Raw genomic sequence first — 24306 nt, forward strand, 5'->3', positions numbered from 1 at the left:
TGAACTCCGCCCGGACAATCACAAAGGCCAACCTCCCATCTATAGAATCCATCTCCCAGGCCCACTGTTAAGGAAAGGCCGCCAGCATTCTCAAAGATCCATCTCACCCTGGCAATGTTTTTCTACAACCTCTACCATCGGGGAGAAGGTACAGAAGCCTGAACACACGCACCAGCCGGTTTCAGAACAGTTTCTACCCTACTGTTGTTAGAATACTGAATGGACTCACAAACTCTTAACATTCGCCTGTACCTGTGTTTTTGTTTTTGCTGCTGTTTACCTATTATTTACTATCTGTGCGACTTAACTCTGTGATCTGCCTGTATTGCTTGCAAGACCAAGCTTTTCACTGTGCCTCAGTTCAATTCATTTCAATGTACATCGCAACTGACAGGATCCACAGTAAACTGGGCCCATCTGTTCATGGCCAACAGTGACAAGATTAGTTGAAAGTCTTCAAGAGAAGAAATCAATGTGAACAAACACATTTATAGGAGACCACAGCTCTCCTACCAGGATGTAGTGCTGTTGATAAATAATGTGCTCAGGGACAACAGAAAAACACCAAGTTTGGTTATGAAAGTAAAAAGGAATAGAAGTAAGCTAATCTTGACAAACTTTGGCAAATGGAAGAGCAATAAAGAAACTGAAGAAACAGGAAAATTTTCAAATGGGAGTTTGCAAAGATTAAGTCAAGGCAAATAAATACAAAGAGATTAGGGAAAAAAGTGATCAGGACCAATGTGGATTCCCCAAAATTGATAATGTTGATATTATCAGTAAAAATCAGAAAGTGGTAGAGATGTTGTATGTTCCCAGTACACTGAGAGGAAGGAGTCACTGGCTGGCCATAACAAGCAAACAAAGATTGAAACAAGGACTTACCAAGATGAATGTATTAAAATAACAAAAGAAGGCAATGAAGGGAAAGAGAGACAAACTTCGGACAGTGCGGCTCTCCCTCAGCACTGACCCTCTGACAGTGCAGCACTCCCTCAACACTGACCCTCCGACAGTGCAGCACTCCCTCAACACTGACCCTCCGACAGTGCAGCACTGCCTCAGCACTGACCCTCCGACAGTGCAGCACTCCCTCAACACTGACCCTCCGACAGTGCAGCACTCCCTCAACACTGACCCTCCGACAGTGCAGCACTGCCTCAGCACTGACCCTCCGACAGTGCAGCACTCCCTCAGCACTGACCCTCCGACAGTGCAGCACTGCCTCAGCACTGACCCTCCGACAGTGCAGCACTGCCTCAGCACTGACCCTCCGACAGTGCAGCACTCCCTCAGCACTGACCCTCCGACAGTGCAGCACTGCCTCAGCACTGACCCTCCGACAGTGCAGCACTCCCTCAGCACTGACCCTCCGACAGTGCAGCACTCCCTCAGCACTGACCCTCCGACAGTGCAGCACTGCCTCAGCACTGACCCTCCAACAGTGCAGCTCTCCCTCAGCACTGACCCTCTGACAGTGCGGCACTCCCTCAACACTGACCCTCCAACAGTGCAGCACTGCCTCAGCACTGACCCTCCAACAGTGCAGCACTCCCTCAGCACTGACCCTCCGACAGTGCAGCACTGCCTCAGCACTGACCCTCCGACAGTGCAGCACTCCCTCAGCATTGACCCTACGACAGTGTGGCACTCCCACAGCACTGACCCTCCGACAGTGCGGCTATCCCTCAACACTGACCCTCTGACAGTGCAGCACTGCCTCAGCACTGACCCTCCGACAGTGCAGCACTGCCTCAGCACTGACCCTCTGACAGCAGAGTGCAGCATTCCCCCAGAACGGACCATCTGCCAATGTGGCACACCCACAGTTACGACCCTCTGACAGTGCAGCACACCCTCTCTGCTATGCTATATAATGCACCAAAGCCCTGGTCGAAAAGGTGAAGGTGGAAGCTCCTGCCTGACAGGCAGCCTGAACTGGACCAGTTCCTCCCCTTGCAGCTCATTGGCTGGCTGCTGAGTGATGATTCTGGGGTGTGCTCAGTACTAATAAAGACAACAGGCAGGCAGAGTAACAGTCTCATTTCCTTCTTGCAGAAGCAGAGGCAGCATTTTGTGTGAGAGGTAGGTGCTGCTTGGAAAGTAAGGTGTGGTAGGAGTGAAGGCTTGTCTTTGCCCTTGCCCATGCCCAGAGGGTGTCTAATGGGCTCTCAGTTTTGAACGCGGGGACATTGGTTGGATAGGGGGTCTGTAGTTTGTGTTGGGGTTTGTTCTTTTGGGAGAAAAAGGAAGTTCCAGAAGTTGCAGTAAGGTCTGTTTCAAGTTAGTGAGCCATGTCTCTTCCTGTATTGCGTTAGTGCTTTTTTTTAAATTCCTCTGTCTTGTGTCCATGTCAATGGGCATCTCCTCTTTTTTTTCTCTTTCAGTCACCTCCTGCAGATTCTAAACCATGGCCGAAGATGAAATTGCAGCTCTGGTGGTCGACAATGGGTCTGGAATGTGTAAGGCTGGCTTTGCAGGCGATGATGCTCCCAGGGCTGTGTTTCCCTCCATCGTGGGACGCCCCCGTCACCAGGTGAGCTCTCTGGGGATGTCTTTCAATGTCCCTATCCTTTGACTGGGTTTTTCTTTCTGCTTTGGGTGTGGAGACTGTTGTTTCTTGTAACTGTAAACTTGTCACTTGTTACGGCTTCCTCTTTTGCTGCACTTTGTGGTCTGCATTCTCTTTCCTTTTAGAGACTGGGGTTTGACTTTAACCCTTGCCAGTGCCTCCTGCTGCAGTTTGGGTGTGGCCATCAGTGTGGGGTTGTTCCTGTTTGGGGTTGTATCTCACCCCCTTTACTGAGTTTCTGTCGAATCATGATAGTCTTATCTGGTGTCAGTGGGGAAACTGTCAATGTTGAAAGTTAGATTCTAGCCTTCACATAAAAGAGAACCCTTTTGAGGTCGCTTTTTTTCCATAAAATAAGGCTGAAATATATACACAATATGGGTGACATTTTGAAATGCAGTTTGATTTTGCTATAGTGGTAATAGTAACTGCTGAAGGTTAACTTAAATATCTCTCCCAGCTGGTGTTGCAGGGATATTAGAAGTGGGACTAATGGCTTTGTTGTTGGAATGAGTCAGTACAGAGTTTCTCTCTCCTTGGGCAGTAACATGCTCCATTTCTGTAAAACCAGCTTTAAGCTGAGGGAACTGAAACCTGGGCCTTGAATTGTGGTCAGGACAGGGTTAAGCCAGGTGTAGGATGATCTAGCTTATACCTAGGCATTCCTTTCCCAGTCTCTCCTCCTGGAGCAGTGTTTCAGGCAATGTTTGCTCCTCCCTTAGGATTCCTCTTCATTCTGTACAGTTTTAATCTCCCTGGTGTGCTTTAACCTTGTCAGTAAGTGGTTCGATCTGCCTGAGAAGCAGAGAGAGGAAGTTACTCAGTTCCTTGAACCACTTCTGATTCAAATTAGTTGTGGTTTTTGGTTATCTGAAACCTTGCTTTATATGGGTTGATATCCTTGTGTACTGATGTTGATTGGCCTGTTTGAAATTGTCAAGTACTTCCTCCGTTACCACTTGTATCAACACTTTATTTGGTTTTGTTGGGTTTCTCCTGTGTTCTGAAGAAGTGCTTCCTGGTACCCTTTGGTCTGGCTCTGTATTTTAACATTATTGTTCCTCCTTTTTTTGGGCTTCTCTATCTGGTACTGCCACCCCTTCCCACAGTGGGAAAGCTGAAGTAAGTTGTATCCAGGGTCACCTTATCCCACCACATCCCAGTATCTTTCTGGTGTATCTGTGCTTCATCCCCACTGGAGACCCCTCAAATCTTCTGCTATAACTTAAATTCCAGGTTACACTTTCAAAGGAAAATCAGTGAATTATGTAAATTGTTGCTAAGAATTGATATCCACTGTATCCAACCCAAAATATTATTGCTGTAGATAGTGGATCTGGAAAGTCACATACTGTAACCTAACTTTACAGCATCTGCAGTTTTCACTCTCGAAGTTAGAGTTGCTAGTCAGTCATAGGCTTTACTGTTGAATTTCAGTTGGTTTGAGAGCCCAGTAGCTTTCCAGATACACCAATGTAGTCAACACTAAAGAATAAAGTTGTCATAATCCCAGAGGACTGCTCTCTTAGAGAAAGGTGACTGGTAGTTTAACCTGAGGGTCATGATGCCTCTGAGGGGGGCGGTTGAGAAAGAGTCCTTCATTAAGCACAGCAGAGAAACGTGTTGGTATTGCTCTGAGAATCCCAAAACAACACGAAACTAAGTGGTTTGTCATCTTGAAGTAGACACTTGCAAACATTCCCATTGGCACAAATAACGATAATTGGTGTTTGCTAACAATTCCCCTGGGTCCAGGACTTGAAGGCAATGACAGGCTATGTTAGCATGCTTTTTGTCCTGTTCTTGCTTCAGGGTACCAACCAAGCTGTTTGCAAGCTGGAGGAGTAATACCTAGTCCCTTTACAGATGTATTCCATACAGAGTTACACAAAACATGGCCTCTGTTCTCCAATCTTATTCATCCCTCTCCTCTACCTTTTTTGATTTTGATCTCTGCATAGAGGACCCATACCTATTGTAGATCGCTTTCACTCCTTAGCATGCCTGTCTCTTTTTTTATTCTGGGTGCCACCAAATGTTTCTTCTCCTCCCCTTTCATTAGCATCCCCCCACCTTGGTCATCGACACTACTTTTAAAAAAACTAAGCACCATTCCAGCTGCTTCCATTTCTGCTGAGTCATGTCCGTCTTGAAACTTTAGCTGTTCCTCTTGCCACAGATGCTGCCAGACCTTCTGAGTTTCTCCAACATTGCTCGCCAGACTGGGTGGGGAACACAATGGGAGAAGGATGCCGTTGGGGTTTAGATTTTCTCCAAACAAGTTGGTTTGGATAATGCTGTATGGCCATAGGAGATGGAGATCCAACAGGAGCACTTCAAAAAGGAATTGCCCATACTGAAATGGAAAATTTGAATATTACAGGGAAACACCTAGGTGTGGGAGAAACTCTACCTCTTTCAAGGAGTTGATATTCTCCTTGTGCACTGAGAATCTACTGGACCTTTTTAAAGCAAGGTTAGAGAAACAGACCAGTGCTGTGATCTTTAAAGTGTTGGGTAGGGGATGATTGGGTGAAATTTGGCAATAATGCATAAAGCACAGAAGGCTTTAATAACAGGAGCAGTGAAAATGCAGTGTGACATGGCTCTTCCAGTGGAAGGAGAGGCTCTACACTGTTCCCAGTCAATAATGTAAACTTTTATGGAAGTGATTCTGTTTGACTAATCTCTGCTCTGGAGCTGGGCTGGGGAAATATTATGGACTAAGCTCATTGATAAATGTTCATTTTGTGACTCAAATTTGTTCCAGGAGAAAGTGAGAACTGCAGATGCTTGAGATCAGTGTGGTGTTGGCAAAGCACAGTAGGTCAGACAGCATCAGAGGCAGGAGACTCTTTCTTCAGCCTAAGTCCTTCATCAGAATTATTGGGGGAGGGGGTGGTAGAAGGCTATGGGGCTGAGATAATAGCAGTGGGGAAGGTAGCTTAGAACATGGGTTGATGCAGGTGTGGGGTGATAAGGTGGAGCAGATAGGTGGGAGAAGTTCAAGAGGGTGGTACAAATTCAGAGGGTTGGATCTGGGATAGAGTAGGGGAGGAGAGATGGGGAAACTGGTGAAATAGATGTTAATGCAGTGTGGCTGGAGGGGCCCATGACAGACTAAGTGCTCTTCCTTCAGGCATTGGGTAGCTAGGATTTGTTGGTGGAGGTGACCCAGGACTTGCATGTCCTTGGGAGTTGAAGTGGTTGGCAGTAGGGTTGTTGGGTGCATGTGTTCTGGAGGTGTTATTTCAAATGCTCTGCATCTCTCAGATGCACCCAAACCTCACTGCTCTGTGGCTAAACACTTCAACTCCATGCTCCCCCTCCATTACACAGACATCCAAGTCCGAAGCCATCTCCACTGACATCCTTGCTACCCAATGTCTGGAGGAAGAACACCTCATCTGCCTTGGGACCCTCCAACTACATTGCATCAATATCCATCTCACCAGCTTCCTCACTGTTTCCCTGCCACACCTCCCCCTACCCCACCCCCACTCAACCTTATCCCAGATCCAACCCTCCAATTCAGCACTGCCCTTGTGAACTTCTCCCACCTGTCTACTCCGCCCTCACTCTGATTATCACCATTGCTCCCCACCTGCATTCACTTGTTTCCTTTCAAGTTACTATCCCCTCCAACCTGCCCCCCGGTGGGTGGTGGGGGGGGGGGGGGCGGTGCTGGGGGTACATTCCTGAGAAAGGGCTTATGCCCAAAATGTCGCACTCCTCTCAGATACTGCCTAATGTCTTTTTTCAGCTCAACAAATTGTTCCAGTCCCATTTGACTTTTGTCTGTCTGTTATTCTGATGTGAGCTTTCAGTGTCGGCATTGGGTTATTGTCGCAATCTTCCCAACCTGTTGGGTAGGGTGGATGTTTTTTCGAGACCCTTACAGTAACAGATTCACATTAATGTAGCTCGTAGACTCATTCACAAATGGTTGACCCATTTGAACTATATGTTCAAGTTCATTTTTTAAATTGACTTTAACCCAGTCCTCCTGGCAAAGATATAGGGACACTATTCCTGAGTCCCTGCTTCATGCATTAACATTGAATCAATTCCATTTTGTCACCAGAGTTTGAATGTCCAATGTAAACTATTATCTAGAGCTTATATTCTCTGCTCTCCTGCTGACATCATGATCTCTATTGCTGTACCTTTTCACTAAAGGGATGGAGTAAAGATCATGAGGATGTAATTGCAGAAGGGAGACAAATGTAAGTTTCTGATCTCAAAATCCTAAAATGTCTATAAATGAAATGGACTGTAAAACACATTCTATATGCCCTGTATGAAGTGATCAACAACTTGAAAGCATGTCATGATCAGTTATAGGTCTGTGAGCAGGCTCAACTGTTAGCACTGAAGAACACATAATTATGCTGCTGTATTCCTCAACAGAAGGTTCCCGATTGGCTTGTAGCTCAACCTTTGATGGAGTTCATTGTGAACTCATCCTCTTTGTGTTTGTTTCTTCATCTAGGGGGTGATGGTTGGAATGGGTCAGAAAGACAGTTATGTTGGAGATGAAGCCCAGAGCAAGAGGGGCATTCTGACCCTGAAGTACCCAATTGAACATGGTATTGTGACCAACTGGGATGACATGGAGAAGATCTGGCACCACACCTTCTACAATGAATTGCGAGTGGCCCCAGAGGAGCATCCTGTTCTCCTCACGGAGGCACCCCTCAACCCCAAAGCCAACAGGGAGAAGATGACCCAGATCATGTTTGAGACCTTCAACACACCAGCCATGTACGTTGCCATCCAAGCCGTGCTGTCCTTGTACGCCTCCGGACGTACGACTGGCATTGTGCTAGATTCTGGTGACGGTGTGTCCCACACCGTGCCCATCTATGAAGGGTACGCCTTGCCTCATGCCATCCTGAGATTGGACTTGGCTGGCCGGGATCTCACTGATTACATGATGAAGATCCTGACCGAACGTGGGTATTCCTTCACGACCACAGCCGAGAGGGAGATTGTGCGTGACATCAAGGAGAAACTTGCTTACGTGGCCCTGGACTTTGACTCTGAGATGCAGACAGCCAGCTCCTCCTCAGCCTTGGAGAAAAGTTATGAGCTGCCTGATGGTCAAGTCATCACCATCGGCAACGAGCGCTTTAGGTGCCCAGAAACCCTGTTCCAGCCCTCCTTCATTGGTATGGAGTCAGCTGGTATCCATGAGACCACTTATAACAGTATAATGAAATGTGATGTAGATATCAGGAAGGATCTGTATGCTAACACTGTCCTGTCTGGGGGAACCACCATGTTCCCAGGTATTGCTGATCGGATGCAGAAGGAAATCACAGCCTTGGCTCCGAGCACAATGAAGATTAAGATCATAGCTCCCCCCGAGAGGAAGTATTCAGTATGGATCGGAGGTTCCATCTTGGCTTCTCTCTCCACCTTCCAGCAAATGTGGATCAGTAAGCAGGAGTATGATGAGTCTGGGCCATCCATTGTCCATCGCAAGTGCTTCTAACTTCTAGGGTGTCTGTCACCATCCAGGGCTTGGTTGTCTTTTTTGAAAGCAATCAGTTTTTTCACAGCTCTGCCTTTGCCCAGCCTGATCTAATGCATTCTGCCCCGTTCCTCCTGCTTCCTCTTCCATTCCTCTGCACTTGTGCAGATTCTGCTCTAGACCACTGATAGATGGGTAATGGACACAGTGCTAATGTGAGCTGTGAAATGGGTCCAATTGCCAGTGAAGATTGCCATTTTTTTTAAAGCAGCTTCACTTTGCCTGCCTGATCATCTACTTGAAGGATATCTCCATGGGAAGCTGAGGGTTTGCTTCGAATTTGTTTCATTGTAATGTATAAACCGTCTGAAATAAATTGTTCAGATTTCCTTTTGGCTGATGTTTAATTGTCATGTGTCATAGTTTCTAAAGTATAGAGACCTGAATGTGGCAACTTCCATTCAACCCTTTAAGGATATTGTAAGTCACACTTTAAATGTCAATTTAAACATTAAATCACCTAAAACTGAATTTGGGGGATGTGAGGGAAGTGTTAAGTCAGTAATTATTCTGGCTGACAGCTAACTTGGGCATCCTTCTAGTTTTGAGTGAAAGGCTGTGGGTTCCCATCCCAGGATTTGAACATTGATTTGTCCTCCTACTCTGCTGTAGGGTTGGATGTAGTTCTCAGGATGCCATCAAGCTGACACAATTTAAGAGCATGCAGATTATCCTTTTTGAGTTATTGCTATGTAGCAGGAGTCTCAGAGCCATCCAGCTGTCCCATTTTACTACAAGCCCTTGGTCTGTGGTGAATTTTCTAAACTGATTTGTCTGTTTCCAATTTTTTTTTTGGGGGGGGGGGGGGGTTTTGGGTAGAGAATTCAGTCACTACCACTCCCTGCATTTTATTTTCAAATGTTCCCATTCCACTACAGCTTTTGCCCAAAGCTTGAATGTTTCCCCACTCATTGCACTGAGATCATAGGAAACCTTTTTTCTACCTGACCTGAAGAAATTTTATCTTGGGGATTATAAAAAGATTACTGAGCCATTCTCACACTTGATGTTTAAAGACTTTGACACCTTTCCACCTGAGTTGCCTTCAAGTGTATATAATTGAGGGATGGGCACTCTGGGATGCCTGCCTGTGAAAGGTACTATATAAATTGTTTTCCTTGGTCCTGCTCCTATTTCCTGTACTTTGACAATCTGTCATACTTTGGAACATTCAACAGAAATTGTGGTTAGCACTGCTGGCACAGTGGTTAGCACTGCTGGCACAGTGGTTAGCACTGCTGGCACAGTGGTTAGCACTGCTGGCACAGTGGTTAGCACTGCTGGCACAGTGGTTAGCACTGCTGGCACAGTGGTTAGCACTGCTGCCTCAGTGGCAGAGACCTGGGTTCAATTCCCACCTCAGGTGACTGTGTGCAAACTCCACACCCATTCTGTATGGATTTCCTCCAGGTGCTCCAGTTTCCTCCCACAGTCCAAAGATGTGCAGGTCTAGTGAATTGTCCGTACTAGGTGAAGGGGTAAATGTAGGGGAATGGCTCTAGGTGGGTTGTGCTTCAGTGGGTCAGTGTGGACTTGTTGGGCTGAAGGGCCTGTTTCCACAGAGTAATCTAAATTTGCTTCTTTACATCAACCACAACTGCAAGTGAATCACGAAAGCTTCATAACACAATTAACTGAAAAAATTACCTGATTAGTATCTCTGCACTCATAACACTGAAGAAGACAAGAAACAACCTGAAGCAGAGCCTCCAGATTGATCCTGCGATGTATTCCAACTGCCATGGCTCTAGAAAAGCCTTCACCTGACTGCAACTATTCACAGGTTATACTTTTTTTTTCTAGAGATTGCTTTTCTCATAACACACTAAGGTGGCTACCCACACTTAGTTGAGTGCTTAGGTCTGGAATAAGCAACATATGTGGAGGGGGATAGCAGTACAGTGATCATTGCTTTTTCAGGGTAACTAGGGATGGGCAAGGAATATCAACAGATCCACCTCTTCGTAATTAAAAAATTTTTTAAAATTGATGAGAATGGTGTGGGAGGGCTTAGTACATGCTGATACCAAACTGGGTTGGTTTTTAGGGTTGAAATAAAGTGCACAGAAGGACATGAGACAAGATTTGAGTTGTAGGACTGTGGAAAAATAGAGGGGATCCACAGTAGATTGGAATAGCGGTGAGTGACAATATTTCCACCATTGAAACTCTGGTGCTCACTTGGCATGGAGAGTCTCTGACAGAGGTGAAACAGTCTGAGTCCACACTAACCCACTGAACAGCATCTCGCCCCTACCCTCTCCCTGTAACCCTGCGTATTCAATGGCCAATCTACATACTTGCACACCTTGGATTGTGGCAGGAAACTAGAGCACCTGGAAGAAACCCACGCAGATATGAAGAGATTGTGAAAACTACACACAGTTACCCAAGGCTGGAATAAAACTCTGGTCCCTGATACTGTGAAGCAGCAGCCTTAATCACTTTGCCACCATACTCCCTACCCCATCCCCCCCAAACACCTGACTCTCGGACATGGCAACCATTCCTAATAACTAAACCTGCAACAGTGTGGCATCCTCTCAGCACTGAGCCATCAACAATAGTGTTCTCTCAATACTGACCATCTGACTGTGGATCTAGCATAACAAGACCCTCTGATATTGCAGCACTGATCCTGAGGCTGTGTGGAACTCCCTCAGCACTGACCCTCCGACAGTAAGGTGTGCCCACAACACTGACCCCGCCCCCCCCCCCCCAACTGTGCGGCACTCCCCCGGCACTGACCCTCCGACAGTGCGGCACTCCCTCAGCACTGACCTTCCCACAGTGCAGTGCTCCCTCATTGCTGACACTGCGGCACTCCTTCAGCACTGACCCTACGACAATGCAACGCTCCCTCAGCACTGACCATCCAACAGTGTGGCACTCCCTCAGCACTGGCCCTCTGACAGTTTAGCGCTCCCTCAGCACTGACCCTCTGACAGTGCGGCACTCCCTCAGCACTGACCCTCTGACAGTGCGGCACTCCCTCAGCACTGGCCCTCCGACAGTTTAGCGCTCCCTCAGCACTGACCCTCTGACAGTGCAGCACTCCCTCAGCACTGACCCTCCGACAGTGCGGCACTCCCTCAGCACTGACCCTCTGACAGTGCGGCACTCCCTTAGCACTGACCCTCCAACAGTGCAGCTCTCCCTCAGCACTGACCCTCCGACAGTGTGGCACTCCCTCAGTACTGACCCTCTAACAGTACAGATCTCCCTCTGCACTGACCCTCTGACAGTGTGGCACTCCCTCAGCACTGGACAGAAGGGTCTGCTTCTGCGCTGTATATCTCTATGACTCTAATTTACCCACCATTGTATTGATACCTCAGCACTGAGCCTCTGACAGTGTAACTGCTGCTCAGCATTGACCCTCCAACAATACAGCACTCACACAGCACTGACTCTTTGACAGTTTGGTGTGCCAACAGCACTGACCCCAGACAGTGCAGCCTGCCCTTAGTACCGACCCCCTGGTGTGCGGTGATACCCTCAGCACAGACCCTCCGATAGTGTGGCACTCCCTCAGTGCTGACCTTCTGGACAGTGCGGTACTCCCTCATTGCTGACCCTCCAACAGTGCGGCACACCCTCATCGCTGACCCACCAACAGTGTGGCATTCCCTCAGCACTGACCCTCTGATGATGTAGCACTCCCTCAGTACTGACCCTCCAACAGTGCGGCACTACCTTAGCGCTGACCCTTCAACAGTGTGGCGTTCCCTCAGCACTGACTCTCTGACAGTAAGGTGTGCCCACAGCACTGAACCCCACAACAGTGCAGCACTCGCTCAGCACTGACCCTCCGGCAGTGTGGCATTCTCTCAGCACTGATCCTCCGACAGTGCTGATCTCCCTCAAAACTGACCCTCTGACAGTGCAGCACTCCCTCAGCACTGACCCTCCGACAGTGCAACGTTCCCTTAGTACTGACCATCCGACAGTGCGGCACTCCCTCAGCACTGACCCTCCCACAATGCGGCACTCCCTCAGCACTGACCCTCCGACAGTGCCAATCTCCCTCAACATGACCCTCCGACAGTGCAGCACTCCCTCAGCACTGACCCTTCGACAGTGTGGCACTCCCTCAGCACTGGCCCTCCGACAGTTCAGCGCTCCCTCAGCACTGACCCTCTGACAATGCGGCACTCCCTCAGCACTGACCCTCCGACAGTGCGGCACTCCCTCAGCACTGACCCTTCGACAGTGCGGCACTCCCTCAGCACTGACCCTTCGACAGTGCGGCGCTCCCTCAGCACTGACCCTCTGATAGTGCGGCACTCCCTCAGCACTGACCCTCCGACAGTGCAGCTCTCCCTCAGCACTGACCCTCCAACAATGCGGCGCTCCCTCAGCACTGATCCTCTGACAGTGCGGCACACCCTCAGCACTGACCCTCCTGACAGTGCAGCACTCCATCAGCACTGACCCTCTGACAGTGCCCACCCCCTCAGCATTGACCCTACAACAGTGTGGCATTCCCTCAGCATTGACCCTACAACAGTGTGGCATTCCCTCAGCATTTACCCTACGACAGTGTGGCACTCCCTCAGCACTGACCCTCTGACAGCAGAGTGCAGCATTCCCCCAGAATGGACCATCTGCCAATGTGGCACACCCACAGTTACGACCCTCTGACAGTGCAGCACACCCTCTCTGCTATGCTATATAATGCACCAAAGCCCTGGTCGAAAAGGTGAAGGTGGAAGCTCCTGCCTGACAGGCAGCCTGAACTGGACCAGTTCCTCCCCTTGCAGCTCATTGGCTGGCTGCTGAGTGATGATTCTGGGGTGTGCTCAGTACTAATAAAGACAACAGGCAGGCAGAGTAACAGTCTCATTTCCTTCTTGCAGAAGCAGAGGCAGCATTTTGTGTGAGAGGTAGGTGCTGCTTGGAAAGTAAGGTGTGGTAGGAGTGAAGGCTTGTCTTTGCCCTTGCCCATGCCCAGAGGGTGTCTAATGGGCTCTCAGTTTTGAACGCGGGGACATTGGTTGGATAGGGGGTCTGTAGCTTGTGTTGGGGTTTGTTCTTTTGGGGAAAAAAAGGAAGTTCCAGAAGTTGCAATAAAGTCTGTTTCAAGTTAGTGAGCCATGTCTCTTCCTGTATTGTGTTAGTGCTTTTTTTAAATTCCTCTGTCTTGTGTCCATGTCAATGGGCATCTCCTCTTTTTTTCTCTTTCAGTCACCTCCTGCAGATTCTAAACCATGGCCGAAGATGAAATTGCAGCTCTGGTGGTCGACAATGGGTCTGGAATGTGTAAGGCTGGCTTTGCAGGTGATGATGCTCCCAGGGCTGTGTTTCCCTCCATCGTGGGACGCCCCCGTCACCAGGTGAGCTCTCTGGGGATGTCTTTTGATGTCCCTATCCTTTTATGACTGGGTTTTTCTTTCTGCTTTGGATGTAGAGACTGTTGTTTCTTGTAACTATAAACTTGTCACTTGTTACGGCTTCATCTTTTGCTGCACTTTGTGGTCTGCATTCTCTTTCCTTTTAGAGACTGGGGTTTGACTTTAACCCTTGCTAGCTCCTACTGCTGCAGTTTGGGTGTGGCCATCAGTGTGGGGTTGTTCCTGTTTAGGGTTCTATCTGATCCCTTTACTGAGTTGTTCCTGTTTCTGGCAAATTCAGATGGCCTTATCTGGTGTCAGTGGGGAAACTGCCAATGGCTGAAAGCTAGATTTTTTTTTGGGCCTTGAATTGTGGCCAGGACAGGGTTGAGCCAGGTGTAGGATGATTTAGCTTATACCTAGGCATTCCTTTCCCAGTCTCTTTGCCTGAAACACTGCTCCAGGAGATGTTTACTCCTCCCTTAGGATTCCTCTTCATTCTGTACAGTTATAATCTCTGTGCTGTGCTTTAACCTTGTCAGTAAATGGTTCAATGTGCCTGAGAAGCAGTGAGAGGAAGTTACTCAGTTCCTTGAACCACTTCTCTGATTCAAATTAGGCTGTGGTTTTTGGTTATCTGAAACCTTGCTTTATATGGGTTGATATGCTTGTGTACTGATGCTGATTGGCCTGTTTTAAATTGTGAAGTACTTCCTCCGTTACCACTTGTATCAACACTTTATTTGGCTTTGTAGTGAATTTCACCTGTTAGAAATTCTTCCTGATCTAACCTCTGGCCTGGCTCTGTATAATGTCATTGTCCTCAGCTCTGGCCTTCTCAAGGTTAAACTTGATGTGCTACTGCTCTGCCTACCTGATCAAGCATAGAATCCCTACAGCATGGAAATGGCCCTCTGATCAGTAACCCAAGACCCATTCCCCAACTCTATTACTCTATTTATTTACCCCTGACTAATGCACCTAACCTAAGCATCCTTAAACACTATGGGCAACTTTAGCATCGCCAATTCACCTAACCTTCACATTTATACTGTGGGAGGAAACCCACGCAGACACTGGGAGAATGTACAAACTCAGTCACTTGAGGTTGGAATTGAACCTTGACTCTGCTGTGAGGCAGTAGTGCTAACAACTGAGCCACAAAGCGGTCTAATCTTTGTCAGCCCAAGAGTACATTCATTATTATTAGCCAACTTAGTGTTATCTGCAAATTAATACATCTCCCCTACCCAACATTCTTATTTCTTTTAAATGTATCTCAAACAATGATCGACCCTATGGTATGCCACACGGCCAATTTTGGATCCATCTTACCAAGTTGCCCTGTGATCCCAAAGGCATTAATGGCCTTTCAGTTTTCCATGTGGGACCTTGTCAAAACTAGTGGTATTGTGCAAGCATAGCTGCACCATCCACACCTACATACCTGAACACCACCTGGAAAATTCCAAAATTTGCTGGGTGTGATGCCTCTGACAAAGGACTTTGACCATACTTAAACTGAAATATTTGCATTTGAATGCTACAGGGAAGGTCTTTGGGGGAAATTGAATATTTTTGAGAAAACAGATCAAGGGGCTGAATACCTCCTGTTCAATTCTACTAGACAAGGTTTAGAGAAACAGACCAGTGGCTGGGATCTTTGAAGTTTCCAGGTGGAGAATGGGGGATGATTGTGAAGTTCAGCAATAGACTGCCTAATGATTGAGAAGTTTAACAGGAAGAATGAAAGGGCAGTAGGGCAGAGCTCTTCCAGTGGAAGGAGAGTCTAGATAAACAAAGCAACAGTGGTCTGTTTTGTGGACATGATTTTGTTTGATCTCCACTTTGGAGCTGGGTTGGGGAAATGTTATGGAGGATTAATTTCCTTTACAGTGTGGAAACAGGCCCTCTGGCCCAACTAGTCCACATCAACCCTCAGAGTAACCCACCCAGAACCACTTCCCTCCTAACACTAGTGGACAATTTAGCATGACCAACTCACCTGCCCTGCCGCACCTTTGGACTGAGAGGAAACCCACGCAGACATGGAGAATTTGTGCAAACTCCACACAGTCACCCGAGGCTGGAATCTAACCTGGTGCTGTGAGGCAGCAGTGCTTACCACTGAGCTAACATGCTGCCCTGTCTTGCTAAGGAACCCCCCTCTTTTTTTTTTCTTCTTGCCTGTGAAATGTGGCTGTTTGAAGTAAGTAGTGTTTCAGCTCTGCCCATGTCTGTATTGGATTATTGCAACAACCTTCCCAACCTGTTGAATAGGGTGTGTTTTCATTGCAAGATATTTCCTGCATAACGGAGTGATTTGAAATTCACATTAATGCTGCTTGCAGACTCCTGTTCATTATGTACAGCTCAGATGGTCTTCCCTCAAACCTGGTCAATCATGATACAAATTTTAAAATCAACCTATAGTCTCGTCCCAGTGGTTTAACCCTGTCCCTTTTCTTTTTCCCCCTCTAATTTTAGTAACTTAGAAAGTAGGAGCAGGAGTGGTCATCTAGCCCTTCAAGCCTGTTCCTGAGATTGAGGCTAATTATCAAACTTGTACCCTGTTACAACTTTCTCTCCCGTACCCTATTTTTTTTTTTTGGTCCCTTTTTAGCCCTAAGAAATATATCTAATTCTTGGAAATATTCAATGTTTAGCCTCCACTGCTTTCTATGGCAGTGAGTTCCACAGGTTGACCATTCTTTGGGTGAAGACATTTCTCTTGTAAATAGTCATCTGGCATCTATAAACTGTGACCCCTGGTTCTGGACTCCCCTTACAACAGGGAAACTCTTCCTAATGTTTACTCTGTCTAGTACTGTAGAGTTTTAAGATTCTGTCCCTCTTACTCCCACCTCTACTGTAACCATTCTTCTAAACTCAGTCAATAGACACAGAACATAGAAACATACAGCACAGAACAGGCCCTCAGGCCCATGCTGTTGTGCTGAGATTTAATCCTAATGTAAAATATAGTAACTTAACCTACACACCCCTCAACTCACTGCTGTCCATGTGCATGTCCAGTAGTCGCTTAAATGTCCCCAATGACTTCACTTTCACCACCACAGCTGGCAACACATTCCATGCATTCACAACTCTCTGCGTAAAGAACTTACCTCTGACGTCTCCTTTATACCTTCCTCTTAATATCTTCAAACTATGACTCCTTATACCAGTCAATCCTGCCCTGGGGAAAAGTCTCTGGCTATTGATTCTATCTATTCCACTCATTATTTTGTATACCTCGATCAGGTCTCCTCTCTTCCTACTTCTCTCCAGAGAGAAAAGTCTGAGCTTATTCAACCTTTTCTTCTTAAGAGAAGCCCTCCAGTCCAGGCAGCATCCTGGTAAACCTTCTTTGCACCCTCTCCAAAGCCTCTGTATCTTTCCTATAGTAGGGTGACCAGAACTGGACACAATATTCCAAGTGTGGTCTCACCAGGGACTTGGAGAGCTGCAGCAAAACCTCACGGCTCTTAAACTTGATCCCCCTGTTAATGAAAACCAAAACACCAAATGCTTTCTTAACAATCCTATCCACTCGGGTGGCAACTTTGAGGGATCTACATACTTGCACACCCAGATCCCTCTGTTCCTCCACACTGCCAAGGATCCTGTCTTTAATCCTATATTCAGCATTTGAGTTCGACCTTCCAAAATGCATCACTTTGCATTTATTCAGGTTGAACTCCATCTGTCACTTCTCAGCCCAGCTCTGCATCCTGTCTGTTGCTTTTTACAAACTGATCCGATCTCTCCTTTTCAGTCTGAAACAAAACTTACCCAAATCACACTGAAGCATTTCTGTTTGTCTCTCCTCACTATCCTATGTGCTTTGTCATCTGCAACCTGGAGGTATTACCTTTTTGGTTCCCTTATCCAAATCATTAATACATAGTGCTTGGGCCCCATCTAGTCAACGATTCTTGTGGTAATACACTAGGCACTGCCTGCCACTCAGAAAACAGATACTTTTTTAATTGATGTTTTTTGTCTTCCAAACCAGTTCTTTGCCAAGGAAAAAGACCCTGTACAGGCCTCCCATCAGTAGGATGAGAGGCAGAAAATAAAGCAGGAGATAAAAAGGCATGTCAGAAAGACTTAACAATAATTATCCTGGGGGACTTCAATATGTAGTTGGACTGGGAAAGCCCAGGTTAATACTAGGTCCCAACAAAAGGAGTTTATGGAATGTTTACAGGATGGGTTTTTGGAATAGCTTGTGGTACAGCCCACTAGGAAATGGGCAATTCTGGATTTTAGTGATGCTTGACTTCCTAATAAAGTCTGCCTTATGGAGAAACCCACATCCAATGAATGAATAAACTCCTGAGGAGCAGTGACCACAATATGATAGGATTAACCCTGTAGCTTGAGAGGGAGAAGCTGGAAGCAGATATAACAGGATTACAATGGAGTAAAGGTAATTACAGAAATGTGAGGGACAAATTGATTGGAAGGAGCATCTTGTAGGAAAGATAGTGGTGGAGCAGCAATGTTAGAAGGCTCTGGGGATAATTTGGGAGGCACAGCAAAAATTTGTGTCCCAAAGAAGAAACCATCTCCTGGGAGGATGAGGCAATTGTGGCTGAGGGAAGTCAGGGACAACTTAAAAGCAAAAGAGAAAGTAAACAACATGGTTAAGATTTCTCTCCAATCAGAGGATTTGAAGCCCTTTTTTAAAAACCAGCAGAGGGCAAGTTTTAAAAAGCAATGTGGGGGGGTGAGATGAAATATGGTACGTTAGTGAATAAAACAAAAGAATAGAAGTTATTTTGAGACTATGTAAAGGGAAATAGGAAGAGTGGTTGTTAAACTTCTGGAAAATGTGTGGTGAAGTTGGAATAAGCAAACAAAATAGTGGAGGAACTGAATAGGTACTTTGTATTCCACCATGAAAACTGATGCACTGTAGTTTTAGCAGATCTTTGGGTGGTTGGGGACAGTGGTGATTGCGGTGACTATTGCTAAGGAGAACATGCTGGGAAGCTGAAAGACTGGACTGGATGGACTTATCCCCCTTTTGAAGGAGATAACTGAGGAGGTTGTGTGGAGGCATTGATGTTGATCTTCCAGGAAATATGGGAATCTAGGAGGATCCCAGCGGACTGGAAAATGGCTAATACACCCCATTGCCACACCCGCCCCCAAAACAGTTTTAAGGGAGGGAGGCAGCAGACCAGAAACTATAGACTGATTAGCCTGACCTCTGTTCTTGGTAAGATTTTCAGGGTCCATTATCAAGAATGAGATTGTGAAGTAATTGGAAGTGCATGGTAAAATAGGGCTGGGTCAGCATGGCTTCAAGGGAAGGTCATGTCTAGCAAATCTATTGGAACTGAGGTAATGAGCAAGTTAGAGGAAAGTTGGTGGATGTGCTCTGTTTCTATCTCCAGAAGGCTTTTGACATGGTGCCACAGGAGCTGCTAAATAAGAGTCCATGGTGTCAGAGCCAAGCTCCTGGCATGATAATGGATTGGCTGACTTGCAGAAAGCAGATTCTGGGTCAGTGGTGCCAGAAGAGCACAGCAATTCAGGCAGCAAGCAGAGGTGGGGTAAGGGGTCTTTTCTGGATGGCAGCTGGTGACTAGTTGAGTTCTGCAGGGGTCTGAATTGAGACCACAACTATTCACATTATACTGTAATGATCTGAAAGATGGAACTGACGGCTTTGTGGCTAGGTTTGCAGATACTACATGAGTGTAGGGACAGTAGTGTTGAGGTGGGGAGGTTGCTAGGAGAATGTGTGCCACCTGCCACTTTTTCCTAATGAGGGAAAGTGAGCTAATGTACTTGACAGGAATAAGAAGTATAGTCTATTTTCCAAATGGGAAGGGCTTCAGATCTTTGAAGTACAAAGGGATGGAATCCTAGCTCCAGTTTTAAGGATAACTTGCAGCATCAGGTAGTCAGAAGGAAAATGCAATTCATCTGAAAAGCTAGAATACAAAAGCAGCTCAGTTCTAAGGGTTACTATTGCTGAGGCTATAAGGCCCTGATCAGACTGCATTTGAAACAGTCAGCAGATTGGGGAGGGATGTGCTGGCCTTGGAGAGGTCCAGAGGAGCTTCACTAGAATGAACTTGGGATTAAGGCCTTGACTTATGGGGAGCAACAGAGACATAAGGATCTGTACTCAATAGAATTTAGATGGATGAGTGATCTCCTGAAATTCTCAAATTGAGGACCGAATAGAGTGGGTGTGGAGAACATCTCTCCATTATAGGAGCGATGAGGACCCGGGGGCACAAGTGAGCAACCCTCTAGGACTGAGGAGTTCCTTCTACCCAAGGTGGTGAATCAGTGAAACTCACTGCTGCAGAAGGCTGTGGAGGCCTTTTAAGACAGGTGGGGCCTCTCCTTAGTAAGGGGATCCAGGTTTATGGGGAGAAGGCAGGAAAATTGGGTTGAGAAACAATCAGCTATGATTGAATATCATCTGCCATTGGGTCAAATGGCCCAAATCTACCACACTTAATGATTAGATTAGATTCCCTACAGTGTGGAAACAGGTCCTTCAGCCCAACCAGTCCACACTGACCCTCTGAAGAGTAACACACCTAGACCCATTTCCCTCTGACTAATGTGCCTAACATTACGGGCAATTTAGCATGGCCAATTCACGTGACCTGCACATCTTTGGACTGTGGGAGGAAACCCATGCAGACACGGGGAGAATGTGCAAACTCCACACAGTCACCTGGGGCTGGAATCGACTCTAGTGCTGAGGCAGCAGTGCTCACCACTGAACCACTGTGCTGCCCAGGTATCTTAAGGTATCTCCAAATCTGTGCTTATCAGCAGGTTGGGCAGCACCTGCAGAGAAAGGTGTTTCTAATCCAGTATGATACATGGAACTGAAGGGACATGCCATACTCAACATTAATTATATTATCTCTCTTTCGTTTTCTTAGACCAGCATCTGTTAGCATTGTGCCTTATTCCAGTTCTCAGTAAATGACTCCCAATCCCATACTTTTAACTTTCCAAGCTAATGTACAACCTTACAGAAAGCCTTCTGAAAGTCCATGTAAACAACACTGGCTCCCCTTTGTTAACTCTACTCAACATCCTCATTCTAGTAGATTTGTCAAGCAGTCATCACTTTTGTAAATGCTGACTGTCTGGTCCTGTCTTATAGTGACACGCAGTGTTGGACGATCCCAGTCCACCTTAAACAAAGTAGTTCTGCTTTTAAACGAATCAACTCCATCACCACCATTTTGAATATCCATAACACGTTTATCCAAAATCTTCAATGTCCACTACTAACCAGCTTGGATCTGCCTGCTCTTTTGCTGTTGTCACTATCTCTCTCTTGCTGAATCTTCATTTCTTGAAATGAAGTAAAGATGATCACCAAAATATAATTGTAAAAGGCAGCTGTAGAAATAAAAGTTTCTGATCTCAGTCCCAAAATGCATTGCAACCTCTTTTACCAAGTGATGTGCAGTCCCTGGATGTTAAAATAAAAATTCACTGTCCTTAAAGGTGATAAGCAACTTTTGAGAAATCTCTCTAAACAATGCCTAACCTTATCTGAGAAAATTCAATTGTTAGCACAATATCTGGAATATTCCTCATCACTGGGTCCCTGATGGCTAGAGTTCAAACTTATTTGAATTCATTGTGAACTGATTCACTTTTTTTTCTAGGGGGTGATGGTTGGAATGGGTCAGAAAGACAGTTACGTTGGAGATGAAGCCCAGAGCAAGAGGGGCATTCTGACCCTGAAGTACCCAATTGAACATGGTATTGTGACCAACTGGGATGACATGGAGAAGATCTGGCACCACACCTTCTACAATGAATTGCGAGTGGCCCCAGAGGAGCATCCTGTTCTCCTCACGGAGGCACCCCTCAACCCCAAAGCCAACAGGGAGAAGATGACCCAGATCATGTTTGAGACCTTCAACACACCAGCCATGTACGTCGCCATTCAAGCCGTGCTGTCCTTGTACGCCTCCGGGCGTACGACTGGCATTGTGCTAGATTCTGGTGACGGTGTGTCCCACACTGTGCCCATCTACGAAGGGTACGCCTTGCCTCATGCCATCCTGAGATTGGACTTGGCTGGCCGGGATCTCACTGATTACATGATGAAGATCCTGACCGAACGTGGGTATTCCTTCACGACCACAGCCGAGAGGGAGATTGTGCGTGACATCAAGGAGAAACTTGCTTACGTGGCCCTGGACTTTGACTCTGAGATGCAGACAGCCGGCTCCTCCTCAGCCTTGGAGAAAAGTTATGAGCTGCCTGATGGTCAAGTCATCACCATCGGCAATGAGCGCTTCAGGTGCCCAGAAACCCTGTTCCAGCCCTCCTTCATTGGTATGGAGTCAGCTGGTATCCACGAGACCACTTATAACAGTATAATGAAATGTGATGTAGATATCAGGAAGGATCTGTATGCTAACATTGTCCTGTCTGGGGGAACCACCATGTTCCCAGGTATTGCTGATCGGATGCAGAAGGAAATCACAGCCTTGGCTCCGAGCACAATGAAGATTAAGATCATAGCTCCCCCCGAGAGGAAGTATTCAGTATGGATCGGAGGTTCCATCTTGGCTTCTCTCTCCACCTTCCAGCAAATGTGGATCAGTAAGCAGGAGTATGATGAGTCTGGGCCATCCATTGTCCATCGCAAGTGCTTCTAACTTGCTTCTAGGGCTCTAGCCATTGTACAGAGCTTAGTCACTTTCAACGTGACTTTAAGTCTCTGCTGTTTCACAGGTTGTCAATTCTCCATCTGCGCACTGTGACATGTTGCATACATCCTGCCTTTCCTAGTGCCTTTTTTTTACGTCCTTCCCTCTAAATTCTGTTCAAAGCTAGGAGAACAGCTGTTTAATATTCCAATAGATAATGGAGACCAGTCTGAGATATGAAATGGTATAATTGTTCCAGAGTTTGCTTCAAGGAATACCAATATTTCAGAGGGAGCAGGCAGGATTATGCAAGTCTCGAGGCTTCAGTGCTACAGTTGAGAAATCTGCTTTTGTAATGAGTCTGTATTTTATCTTTGACATTCCGAAATAAAAATTCTTGAATTGATTTCTTGTTCTCTTCCTTTTTTTTTTAAGAATTTAAACTGATTTCTAGGTTTAAGTACCCAGCAGCAGGGATAGGGATGTTGACTTTTGCAATGAATAAGGCTATACTGATGAAATATGGACCTCTTGAAGACTGCAGCTATGTTGTGATTCTTCATTGTAACTATTTGGTCAATCTGCCATGTAAGTTAGCTAGTCAGGTTTATCATAAACAGTAGCATGTAATGGCCTTGGACATGGAGATAAAGGTCAAATATGCAGGCCCAGACCTCTGGTCTATTTAGTTCTGATCCTTTAGCTTATTGTATTAAGTGTAGATTGCCATTTACATACAAACAGCCATAAAATTCAAGCAAATTGATAACCAACTGGTTACCTTATTCAAAATGGCTAGGAAAAGCCATCTTGACCACTCAATAACAGTCCATGAAAATTTCTAATACAGAATGGAAGTCATGATTTCAGTGGAAATGCTGAAGTTTAGAAGTCATAACTGCTAAGCTTACCCTTTCATTCAAGGGCTTTTATGTAAATGAAAGGGATAATTAGCTCAGTTGACAGTGTGATACATACTGGGCTCACTAGCTTATTTGGTTTCGGTGGTTCTTAACCTATATCATTCCTTCAGAGTCTAGATTAGTGGTGCAGGAAAAGCACAGCAAGTCAGGCAGCACCTGTGGAGCAGGAAAATCGACACTTTGGGCAAAAGCCCTTCATCATGAATGAAGGGCTTTTGCCCAAAAGGCTGCTTTTTTTTTTTTCCCCCTTGTTCTGTGGATGCTGCCTGACTTGCTGTGCTTTTCCTGCGCCACTCTAATCCAGACTCCGATCTCCAGCATCTGCAGTCCTCACTTTTCTTCCCTATATCGGAAGAAGAGGGAGATACCTAACTCATGATAAATATTCTAGGCTAGCTGCAGCAAAGAATAAAAATGCAAAAGCACTGGTTATTGACTACAGTTGCCACGTTTACCCAGACACTCTGGATTCTCCTTGCCTCTGGGCTCATGTGAAAGCATTTTTGAGAATGGACACAGCAGCAAACACACATCACTAATGAAATGCCTCATCATAAGTGAGTATTAAAAGACCTTTAAACTGTTTTTAATTGTGATACTCCATAATATTTGGGAGGACTTTGTTTAAATGTATGGATGACACTAGTTCTGTAGAGCCATAGTCTAATCGAAGTAGTCACACCAGTCATATGACCTGCTAAAACAGTTCTATCAACTGAATTTAGTTGGTACCTTCAGTGTTTATTAGCTTCAGTTTTAACAGTACTTCAGATGTTTCTAATCTGTAACCTTCGAATGGGTTTCACTAATCATCCCATCTGCATGATAGTCTATTATCTAGAAATGCCTTGTCAGCAATACACTTAGGCTGTGAAGAATTAAATTTTAATAACTGTCTAGGAGGATAATGAGGATATAAGGGCAATCCGGAGCATTGAGCTAATGGTCTTGGAACAGGAGTTTAAAATCTCATTCTAGAAGTGGGGTATGTTAGAACAAATTTGGAATGACCATTTACTTTAAAGGTAAATATCTTTTGAACTGCCCTAGCAAGCTATTCAGCGGTTTTATAAGATTTGACAAACCACTTGATACTGACTCCATAAAGACACAGCATAGGCAACCTTGTTGCATTCCCTTAGTCTGTAACTGGGGATGTCAGGAGAGACAGTGGGACAAGCTACAGCTTGAAGCTAACAAAGCAGCACTGTTCTAAGTTACTGCCTGACAGACAATTTCCCAGGATCCTTCAGTACTGCCTTTGGTTGGTCCTGTCTCA

The 24306-nt window shown here is 46.1% G+C and overlaps 2 protein-coding genes across 2 annotated transcripts; both read left to right on the forward strand.

Annotated features, from left to right (window-relative positions):
- The first annotated feature begins 1979 nt into the window (after nt 1-1979).
- LOC132815132 (actin, non-muscle 6.2) lies at nt 1980-8437 on the forward strand. The gene is made up of 3 exons (XM_060823930.1): nt 1980-2085; nt 2388-2536; nt 7065-8437. The coding sequence occupies exons 2-3, from the start codon at nt 2411-2413 to the stop codon at nt 8067-8069; spliced, it is 1131 nt and encodes a 376-aa protein (XP_060679913.1). The 5' UTR covers nt 1980-2085; nt 2388-2410; the 3' UTR covers nt 8070-8437.
- A 4451-nt stretch (nt 8438-12888) lies between these two features.
- On the forward strand, nt 12889-22510 carry LOC132815133 (actin, non-muscle 6.2-like). The gene is made up of 3 exons (XM_060823931.1): nt 12889-12994; nt 13296-13444; nt 21109-22510. The coding sequence occupies exons 2-3, from the start codon at nt 13319-13321 to the stop codon at nt 22111-22113; spliced, it is 1131 nt and encodes a 376-aa protein (XP_060679914.1). The 5' UTR covers nt 12889-12994; nt 13296-13318; the 3' UTR covers nt 22114-22510.
- Nucleotides 22511-24306: the final 1796 nt, after the last annotated feature.

The sequence above is a fragment of the Hemiscyllium ocellatum genome, chromosome 4, assembly GCF_020745735.1.
Source record: "Hemiscyllium ocellatum isolate sHemOce1 chromosome 4, sHemOce1.pat.X.cur, whole genome shotgun sequence".
Taxonomy (NCBI): domain Eukaryota; kingdom Metazoa; phylum Chordata; class Chondrichthyes; order Orectolobiformes; family Hemiscylliidae; genus Hemiscyllium; species Hemiscyllium ocellatum.

Coding starts and splice junctions, on each gene's coding strand:
- LOC132815132 (XM_060823930.1), top strand. CDS start 2,411: ATGGCCGAAGATGAAATTGCAGCTCTGGTGGTCGACAATGGGTCTGGA. Junction 2,537..7,064: donor TGGGACGCCCCCGTCACCAG/GTGAGCTCTCTG, acceptor TTCTTCATCTAG/GGGGTGATGGTTGGAATGGG.
- LOC132815133 (XM_060823931.1), top strand. CDS start 13,319: ATGGCCGAAGATGAAATTGCAGCTCTGGTGGTCGACAATGGGTCTGGA. Junction 13,445..21,108: donor TGGGACGCCCCCGTCACCAG/GTGAGCTCTCTG, acceptor TTTTTTTTCTAG/GGGGTGATGGTTGGAATGGG.